This window comes from Capricornis sumatraensis, chromosome 6, assembly GCF_032405125.1.
Source record: "Capricornis sumatraensis isolate serow.1 chromosome 6, serow.2, whole genome shotgun sequence".
Taxonomy (NCBI): Eukaryota; Metazoa; Chordata; class Mammalia; order Artiodactyla; family Bovidae; genus Capricornis; species Capricornis sumatraensis.
Window position 1 is genome coordinate 106,015,802 of NC_091074.1, and position 10,727 is coordinate 106,026,528.

General features: G+C 36.4%; 1 protein-coding gene across 1 annotated transcript in view; it reads left to right on the top strand.

The window, feature by feature from the left end:
- Positions 1-9,929, top strand: part of RAD23B (RAD23 homolog B, nucleotide excision repair protein) — a 42,021-nt gene extending 32,092 nt beyond the window's left edge. Inside the window, exons 7-10 of the mRNA XM_068973739.1 lie at positions 2,392-2,524; positions 4,071-4,198; positions 4,868-5,038; positions 9,709-9,929. Coding sequence (XP_068829840.1) covers positions 2,392-2,524; positions 4,071-4,198; positions 4,868-5,038; positions 9,709-9,822 — 546 coding nt within the window. The 3' untranslated portion in view covers positions 9,823-9,929. The remainder of the gene's footprint in view (positions 1-2,391; positions 2,525-4,070; positions 4,199-4,867; positions 5,039-9,708) is intronic.
- The last annotated feature ends 798 nt before the right edge of the window (positions 9,930-10,727 follow it).

Here is a 10,727-nt window from a genome sequence, read left to right on the forward strand (position 1 = left end):
CAAACTAATTGAATCCAACATTTCAGTAGCTTTTTTGCCTGCCAAACATCCTGGATGTACTATGTAGAGTGAAAGTTTCAAGTTGGAAGTCCAAGTCAAATTTTATACTATGTAAATTTTTGTAATTAGTTTCTAGCTTTTAAAAATTGGGAGAGTTTGCTGAAAAGTTCAGATAATTAATTTATCTGGACAACTCAGATCCCAGATTTTCACAAGGGTTTAGGGGAATTTTAGGTTGTAGACTCCCCTACTAATAAAAGTTTTTGAGAAATAGACTGTTATGGGCATGAACTGAAACCCTTGATATTTTACGACAATGAATGTCTGTTTTACAGATGTGACACAGACCAAAAGCAAATTGTAAAAGTTTGCAGTAATATTGGATTAATTTTTTAGTTTTAAGATTTTATTCTGCAGTTGTCGTTGGTGTGTTAGAGTATTATCAAAAGTCTGTATTACCCTAAACATCATCTCAGATCCTAACTCCTTGGAGAATACCGCCCACAGCTCAATCCATTCCCTTGTTTCTAGGTGTGCTTCTGGTAGAAACTCCTTTTCAGAGAGTAGTTTCAGAAGAGTCCCCGTCATGAGCAGATAATTGCTTCTCCTCCGGTCATTTCCTGCTTACTGGCATGAGGTTCAGAAAATCTTAACATACCATTTAACTTTTGAATTCTTTGTCCCATTGTCCACTTGAAAGTTCATTTAATTATCAGTTTGAAATTGAGGAATCATACTGGATCGAGAGTTATTGTGGATCAGTTTATGGTTGCCCCTCATTCCTCCCCCAAAAATGTGTATTACATAAAAACATTGCCTTTCCTTTTATAGAATGGCTTTAAGTTATACCTGATTTTGGAATTCTGCATTATTTTAATGGTGTCATCAAATATTTGACCCTGTAGATTTGAAATTTTTGGATTTAAAAAAAATGAATTACTCTTTTCACAGTTGCTATTCTTTAGCATCAAATGCAAATAAATAGATGAGAGGTTCATGGAAACAGTTTATCCTTTAGTTTCAATTGAAGCAGGCACTTGTTTTGATGCTTTGAACTGTTGCTAGTTTTTGATGAATCTATATAAGTGCAAGTGAGTGTACAGAAAGAAGAAGTAATAATCTAACAAAAAGCTAAATCTTGTGTGTGAGGATTTGAGGTAGATCTGTAACAGTGGTGATTAACTTCTGACTTTAGCTAACTTTTTTGAGAATTTGATGGAGGCTTTTGGACCCTTGATCTGTATACAGTTTGTCCACACTTGATAGCTCCTCATTTAAGGGTGTAAATTGGTGGGTGGCTTGCAGTGCCTAGAGGGACATCTAATACAGCAGTTATTATCCTGCTATTTATTGTCCTTCATTCTTTATATGTTTATGATTTTAGCTTCTGGTTTACTGGGAAATGGAAGTGATTACTAGTACCATCTCATATTCATATACAGTATTTTCTCCTTTATTGCCTTTCCAAAACCTATAAAGATTATTTGATAGCTATATGTGAGAAGTCTTATAAATCATTTTTATCAAAATAGGGTATTCCAAAAATCTTAGTGCAGTTTTAAGTTATAATAACATCAGAAGATAAATGTCACAAACTTAGAAAAATTATCACCCAAAACTTGAAGATTCTTTTATACCCATTTACTTTTTTCTTTCTTTCTTCCTTTGCGCCATACCACACAGCTTGTGGGATTTTAGTTTCCTGACCGGGGATTGAACCTATGCCCTTTGCAGTGAAAGTGCAGAGTCTTAACCATTGAACTAAAAAGTCAGATATGTCCTAATAAGATTTGTGTTGATATTTTGAAAATTTAAAAAATTAGCTTTTTAATGTTGGACAGTATTATATGCAAGCTTAGGATCTGGCCGGATACTTCGGTGTTAGATATTAATATGTGTTGCTGTATAAAAATCATTTCATGATTTTTTTTTAATTATTAAAATTCCTTTATGTCTTAGATCTACACTATCTAGTTGGGTAGCTATTGAGTACTGTTAAGTACAAGTAAGTTAATACTTAACTCTTTTTTTAAGTGTCTTAGTACCATTAGCTGCATTTCAAGGTCTCAGTAGCTACTTGTGGCTAATGGGTATTTTTATTGGACAACATAAATACAGAGGTGTTCCAAAATGGAAAGTTCTGTTGGGCAGTGCTGCTGTATATAATAGCAATATGGATTCATCCATACCACATTGAGGCTGTTTCTAATCTTGAATATGTGCAGATTTTGTTTGTGTTTATCCTTTACTTTGAATTGAAGCAGACATCTGTTTGATGCTTTTAGAAATTAGACAAGGATATTGAATAGACTTACAAAGTTTCTTATTCTGTGTAATATTTAACTAACTTTGAATGATGAGCTATTCTAAAGCTTGGAAATCATGTTACAGGGAATTCCTGGAGATAGAGAGAGCCAGGCTGTGGTTGACCCCCCTCCAGCAGCGAGCACTGGGGCTCCGCAGTCTTCAGTGGCTGCAGCTGCAGCAACCACGACAGCAACAACTACAACAGCAAGTTCTGGAGGTAAAGTGGAATCTTTTGATGGGGAAGAAATGGCCATGAATCTTCAGTTTAAAGTAATTTAACCTGAAATTCTTTGGAGGTGACGTTCATTCTCAGAGCAGCATAATTCTTAAAATCTCTTTTACTGTTAGAGAAGGGCCCAGAAGAAACTATACTACGTGGGTATAAAAGATACTCTTATTTTAAACTTCATCACTGCAGTTTTGGTAAAGGACATATTTCTGTTTAGCTTGTTCTAAGGAAGAGATGCTTCCCAGCTTGCATTTAGTGTTATATTCAGAGTGGTTTGCGCACCTTGTCTCTTTCTCTCCCTATAAATATCATAAAATATAATTCCAACGCCAGCAGGATCCTAATGGTTATTATAGAAGCAAGAAAATGAAACCTAGTATATTTAATATCTTGTATCTAGAGGTGAAATCAAAGCTTGAATTCAGGTATCTTTACTGACTAGCACCCACACTTGAGTTGGCAAAGGTTTGACTAGGAAGCAAAGCCTAGAGCCTGTGAGAGGCCTGGGAATGTTCTCTTTCATTCTTTCTTCTGTAAAATTGATAAAGGAATTCAAACTGTTACTTTTGAAGAGATCATTCCTTTATGTATTTCCTAGCTCTAATTATGGCAGTCAGTTCTGGTTGATAAAAATCCCTAAGCACTTTGTGTACAGTCTCCCAGAGGATAAGCTTTCATTTCCTGAGATTCAGTGTGGAAATGGAGGAAGCAGAACTTTGGTTCAGGTTTGGGGTGCTGTTCCGTCCAGTGGCACTTACTGAATAACTTAGTTCCTGAGTCTTGTTTTCTTCTGTAAAACTAGTGTTATACAAAGAAGAGTAAATAACCGTGCTCTGTGGCCATTTTAATTTGAATGATTGCCTTGAATAATGCAGGAGATAAGAACGTACATCTATTCTATTCTCACTAATCTTAAATACAGTTAAAGAGGGTAGGTTTTTTTGTGTTTCTTGGTTTTGGTATATATATTTCTTAGGAACTTTTGAGCATCAGAAACAGCCTCTAATGCTTTTTATAGAGTATATGCAGGCACAGGTTGTCGGTGTTCTTTGATAGATTGAGCGCCCCAGGCAGTTGTAGGAAAACGTCCTGCTTTTAGTGTTCTGTTCTCTCAGCGTCGTGTGCTGTGCTGTGCCGAGTCGCTTCAGTCGTGTCTGACTCTGCAGCCCCATGGACTGTAGCACGCCAGGCTCCTCTGTCCATGGGGCTCTCCGGGCAGGAATACTAGAGTGAGTTGCCATGCCCTCCTCCAGGGGATCTTCCCAACCCAGGGTTGAACCTGCATCTCTTATGTCTCTTGCGTTGGCAGGCAGGTTCTTTACCACTAGTACCACCTGGCAAACCCACTCTCTACCTGAGCTAGTAGGAATAATTTCTGCAGTATAAGACTTGCAAGTTGGTACAATTTGAAGATTGTCATTACTTACTTCATTTTATATACATCTTAGAACTCAAATCATTTTTTTTCTTCACAATGTTTGCTGTCTAAATTATGTTTGTTATTTTTGTTTAAAAATGTTTATGTTTATTTTAGGACACCCTCTTGAATTTTTACGGAATCAGCCTCAGTTTCAACAGATGAGGCAAATTATTCAACAGAATCCTTCCCTGCTTCCAGCATTGCTGCAACAGATAGGTCGAGAAAATCCACAGTTACTTCAGGTGACTGTTTAATCAGTTTCATAAATGGTTAGGATGTATTAACATTTTGTAGAAGTCAGTGGGTACTCCTTCCCCTCTACCAGGTGTATAAACTGTTCTTCCAAGCTACCCTCAGGAGAATGTTATAGAGGTACTGATAAAAAGAGAATTGGGGTTGGGGTGGGGTTAATTTAGTCAAATACTAAGTTTGGGAAACACTTTATGAGAAACTTTTGCAGAAAGAAATATTTAATTTTCTAAATCTCTCTTTCTCAAGCTTATTACTAGAGGTGCACTGCCTCTTAGAAAACATACCTGTGGGCTTATTTTATTGTTCAGGTCATGAAGTATTTGAGTTTTGTGTAGCATTCTACTGCCTGCTAGTTGTGGAAGATAAAAATAATATAGGCATAAATATAATTTTTCTTTTAGCCATCAAGTAGTTTTTTAATAGTAATGGGGGAGTGGAGTGTTTATGAAAAAGAATTTGAATTCTTTTAATTCTTCACTGTTTACCTCCTTCAGAAATACTCAGAAATACATCCTTCCAAAGGCTGACTAATCCAGAATCATTCTAAAATAATGCAATTGCAGAGTTGTAGCTTTCCTTTTTATTTGTATTAGAGTTCTTATTTTCCTGGAGGTACTTTATAACAATGTGTTGTTGTTGTGTTCTTTAAATCACTGCAGCAAATTAGCCAACATCAGGAGCATTTTATTCAGATGTTAAATGAACCAGTTCAAGAAGCTGGTGGTCAAGGAGGAGGGGGAGGAGGTGGCAGTGGAGGAATCGCAGAAGCTGGAAGTGGTCATATGAACTACATTCAAGTAACGCCTCAGGAAAAAGAAGCTATAGAAAGGGTGAGTTTACGTAAAACTTAAAAGTTCAGTTCCTAGTCACACTAGCCATGTTGCAGATGCTCAGTAGTCACTGGGGCTAGTGGCTCCTGCATCGGGTAGCCTAGATACAGAGTATTTCCATCGTGGAAGATAGCTCCTATTGAGCAGAGCCCAATAGAGCATTATTCATGTAGGGATTGCAGTGGAGACAGTCTCTTCTCAGCCCTACTCTCATCATGTTCTTTGTGAAGCCCAAGAACCAGCATTAAATACCAGTCTAGCATGAAATTGTTATAAATAAATCAAGCTAAAGATTTCATTGATGTTTTAAAATTCAAGAAGAAAAAAGTATACGCTCAATTCAAGATTATCCTTTTTTAAATTTATATTTCAAATTTTATTTCACTGTTGTCTCTAAATATAAATATATGTGTGTGAATTATATAAAATATGTATAGTGGATATCAGAACCTGATATTTCAATTCTCTTTTCACCCTTATGAGGTCAACCCGTACAGGTTGTGCCATTGCAGTATAACTTAATACTTAGAAAATCATCTGAGCTTTAATTTGTCTTTATGACATAACCATATAAGTGTTCAAGGTTTATAACTAGTATTTCTTAAAAGATACTTTATATAGTGTGCTGTTTTACCTCCTCAAATAATAGAAATGACAGTAGACAATTGCCTCACTTGTTCTGTAGCAACTTCTTTTTTTGAGACTGTCAGTTCTTGATTTCTGTGTTGGGGAAATTTTCTTTTTGTTGCTTTTGCTTTTGGTGTTACACGAACATTGCCTTACCCAAGGTCAGAGGACTCGAGCCTGTGCTTTCCCGAAAGAGTTTTATAGCTCTTACTACATTTACGTAATGAAAAATGTCTATGCTCCATTTGAGTTAACTTTTTGTTTATAATGTGAGGTGCAGGAGTCTAGATTGATATGTTTCACCTGTATAATATCCAGTTGCCCAGCACCATTTATTGAAAATACTTATTTTTATTCTTTGACACTGTTATAAATAGAATTGTGTTCTTTTTATTTATTTATTTTTGGCCACACCAACACATATGGGATCTTAGTTCCCTGACCAGGAATGAAACCCATGACCCCTGCATTGGAAGCACAAAGTCTTAACCACTGGACTATCGGGGAAGTCCCTAGAATTGTTTCCTTAATTTCAGTTTTTAGATTGTTCATTGTTATATGGAGATACAATTTTGTGTATCATGCAGTTTTGTATACCAAAAGTCAATTTTGTCTACCTTCTTTAACTCAGTTGTTAATTCTTAATTTGTGTGTGTTCCTTAGGATTTCTATATGTAAGATCATTTGAAGGTAGACATAGTTTTACTTCTTTTTCAATTCAGGTGTCCTTTGTTTATTTTTATTCACATATATACTAACTTGCTTAATTATCCTGCCAGAACCTCCTCTATTGTTGAATAGCAGTGATAAGAGCCGACATCCTTGTCTTGTTCCGGATATTAGAGGAAAATGAAATACTAAGTCTTCCACCATTAAGTTTGATGTTAGCTGTGGGTTTCATTAGATTCCTTTCATCAGGTTGAGGAAGTTCTCTTCTATTTCTATTACATTGGATGTTTTTATCACAAAGGATGTGAGGTTTTGTCGATTGTGTGTTGAGATGGTCATGTGATCGTGTCCCTTTTTCTGTCAATGTACTTTGTTGTGCTGATTGATTTTTCTGTGTTGGCTCAGCCTTGTATTCCTGAGGTGAATCCTCTATGGGCGTGGTGTTTAATGCTCTTAATGTGTTGCTGGAGTTGACCTGCTAGTGATTTGTTGAGGATTTCTGCATCTTCTTGCGTAAGGAGTATTGGTCTGTAGTTTTCTTACGGTGTCTTGGTCTGGTTTTGGTGTCAGGCTAGTACTGGTCTTACGGAGTCAGTTCCCTCCTCTTCTCTCGTTTGGAAGAGTTAATGAAGAATTGGTGTTGATTTTTCTTTAAATTGCTGGTACAGCTCACCAGTGAAGTTATCTGGGCCTGGCTTTTGGGGAAGTTTTGTGATTACTAATTAAGTCTCTTGTCATAGGACTTGTTCAGGTTTTCTGTTTTTTTTTTTTTCCTTGAGTCAGGGTGGTTTTTGTTTTTCTAGAAATTTGTTTCATATATGTTGTCTAATTTGTTGGCATGAGCTGTTCTTAGTATTCCCTTATTGTTGCTTTCATTTCTATAAAAAGTAATAATAATGTTCCCACATTTATTTTCTGATTTAGTCATATGAATTCTCAGATTTTTTTTTTCTTGTCAATTCAGTAAAGGTTTGTTAATGTTGTTGATTTAAAGGGAAAAAAAGCAAGAATTTTTGGTTTTATTGATTATGTATTTTTCTAGTCTCTATTTTATTTCCTTCTGTTTGCTTTAGATTTAGTTTCTTCTCCCCCCCCACCACCCCCCCCCCCAGTTTCTTAAGGTGAATTTAGATTACTGATTTACTATCTCTTATTACACAGGCATGGCCTTGTTTTATTGTGCCTCGCTTCATTACATTTTGCAGTTAAGTCCTTTTTTTACCAGTTGAAGGTTTTTGACTGTTACGATGGTTACTTTCGACAATAAAGTATTTTTAAATTAGAGTATATACAGTGGTTTTTAGATGTGATGCTGCTGCCCAGCTAACAGACTACAGTATAGTGTAAACATGACTCGTGTGCACTGGGAAATCAGAAATTCTTGTGACCTGCTTTATTGCCATATTCGCTTAATAGCAGTATTCTGTAGCCGAACTTGCAGTATCTGAGTTGGACCTGTAGACATTTACAACTAGAAACTTCTGCAAGAACTGCTACAGCAACATGCCGTAAATTTCAGTGTATTGACATTTTATTTTCATTCATCTCCGTATTTTCTAATTTTGTCAGTTTTTGATCTGTAGGTTTTTTAGGGTTTTATTAATTTCCACATTTATGAATTGTCCAAATGTCCTTCTTTTATTGATTTCTGAGTTCATTCCATTGTGGTCAGAGAACATAATTTGTGTAACTTTAATCCCTAGAAACTCACCGGGGCTTGTTTTGCGACCTGACCTGGTCCGTGGAGACTGTTCTGTGTGTACTTGAGAAGGGTGTGCGACTTGCCACTGTTCGCTGCTCTGTGCGTGTCTCTTAGGTCTGGTTGGTTTAGCATTTTTTTAGGTTTTCTACTTGCTTGTCTTCTGCCTTCTCTTATCCGTTACAGAACTTGGCAATATTGACGTCTCCAGCTATTGTTGCATTTTTCCCTTCAAGTCTGTCAGTTTTTGCTTTATGTATTTGGGGGCTTTGTTGTTCTCTTTGTTTGCAATGAAGTCTTTTTGATTGTTTTATCATCATAAAATATCTTTGTTTTAGTAACAATTTTAATTGAAGGCTGTTTTGTCTGGTATTAATATAGCCGCTTAAGCTCTCTTTTTGTGTAATTATTTGCATGGTATATGTCTTTTTCTATCCTTTTACTTTCAGCATACTGTGTCTTTCAATCTAAATTTTGTGTCTTACTGTAAAGCATATATAGTTGGATTGTGCCCTATTTACCTTTTACTTCAGCTAGCCCAGCTTTAATGTGGACAAGACCTAAATAACAAAATCATTTTTTAGTTTCTTCTCCTTTCATGGATGAGTATAATCATGCTGAATTAGGAGTTTTGCCTGGTTTTTAAATAAAGGTCCTTTCTTGATACAGTCTAATGCAAGGGACAAATGTATGGCACCTGGGAAATTAGATTAATTCACCTGAGTGTTTGCTACTGCTAAGTCACTTCAGTCGTGTCCGACCCTGTGCGACCCCATAGATGGCAGCCCACCAGGCTCCCCCGTCCCTGGGATTCTCCAGGCAAGAACACTGGAGTGGGTTGCCATTTCCTTCTCCCATGCATGAAAGTGAAAAGTGAAAGTGAAGTCGCTCAGTCGTGTCCATCCCTCAGCGACCTGATGGACTACAGCCTACCAGGCTCCTCCGTCCATGGGATTTTCCAGGCAGGAGTACTGGAGTGGGGTGCCATTGCCTTCTCCTCACCTGAGTGTTTAAAGGCTTTTAAAAGCAGTGATTATTGAGTTGCAAGTGATTTTCAATAGACTATGAAAATAAAATTAAATGGATCATATCACCTTTTAAAGTGCTACAAAAATTAAGCAGATAAAAACAGAATACTGTATGTCTTGACTTCAAAAGTATGTCATGTAATACTACTAATAATTGACCACCCATTTTTGTAGTATGAGGTGTTTCATAAAGCAAGGAGGTTAAGAGTGATATTTGACCCTTATTAAGGATATGGCTTTAAAAAAAAACAAACAAGAAACAAATAATTGGATTAGGTAGTTAAACTCACCTCCACCTCCGGTTGCTCTCATCCATAGTTTCACCGCTTATGTACTAAAAGCCATCTGATTTACAGATTTCTGTAGGGTCATTTATTTTTAAACTACCACAGCAACTAACTTTTAGTGTTAATGCCAGTGAGTATTATCAAAGTATCTATTTAGCATCAAAGTTTTAACTAGGAGCAAAGAATTTTGTAAGTGGTTACAGGAAAGGGCCCCAAGTTCCATCTAGCTCCTTGAATTGGACAGCAGCTCCATGATCAGAAAGGAATGAATTCATCTATAATTCTCAAGTTTTTGCATCCCTTATAGTATGTTTTCAAATAATGATGACTCCATAATATGTTTTCTTTCTTTTCTTTCAGTTAAAGGCATTAGGATTTCCTGAAGGACTTGTGATACAAGCATATTTTGCTTGTGAGAAGAATGAGAACTTGGCTGCCAATTTTCTTCTACAGCAAAACTTTGATGAAGATTGAAAGGGACTTTTTTTTTAATCTCACACTTCACACCAGTGCATTACACTAACTTTGTTCACTGGATTGTCTGGGATGACTTGGGCTCATATCCACAATACTTGGTATAAGGTAGTAGATTGTTGGGGGTGGGGAGGGAGGGTCTAGGATATAGGGCAGGGATAAATACAGTGCATGTCTGCTTCAGCTAGCAGATGCCGCAGATCCACACAGTGTGTACAATATTATACAACCAAAAATCAGCTTTTGCAGGTCTTTATTTCTTCTATAAAACAGTAGTTAACTTTTCCTAGGTTTCACTCTTTTTAGTGTACTAGATCCAGAAATTTAGTGTAATGCCCTGCTTTATATTTCTTTGACTTAACATTGGTTTCAGAAAGAATCTTTGCTACCTAGAATCTACAGTCCCTATTTTATGGCAACACTGGATAATGGCTGTGTGAAATTGGAAAAAAAAAATGGGAGTGACTGTAAACAGAAATGCCAAATTATTGATGGTTATTGTTGCTGCTTCAAATAAGTATAAAATTAATGTGTAAGAAAGCCCATTCTTTCATGGTAAATACTTGGGGTTGAAGGGGGGAGATGGGGAACATTTTCTTAAGATGAAAATAATTAACTGCTATTTTAAATTTCTTGATCATTGAATGTGAGACCCTTCTAACATGATTTGCGAAGCTGTACAAGTATAGGCAGAGTTATTTTTCTGTTTACATTTTTTTTGTTTGTTTATTTTGGGGGGTAAATTGGTAGCTGCCTAATTACTGTTTACTTCATTGTTATATTGCAGTAAAAAGTTATAAAAACCACGGTTGCATGTTTGCTTTTGATGTATCCCTTTGTGGAGTTAGCACTTTGGGGCCAATGAAGAAATGCAGCATTCACTCTCCCTGTCTTCCCCTTCCCTC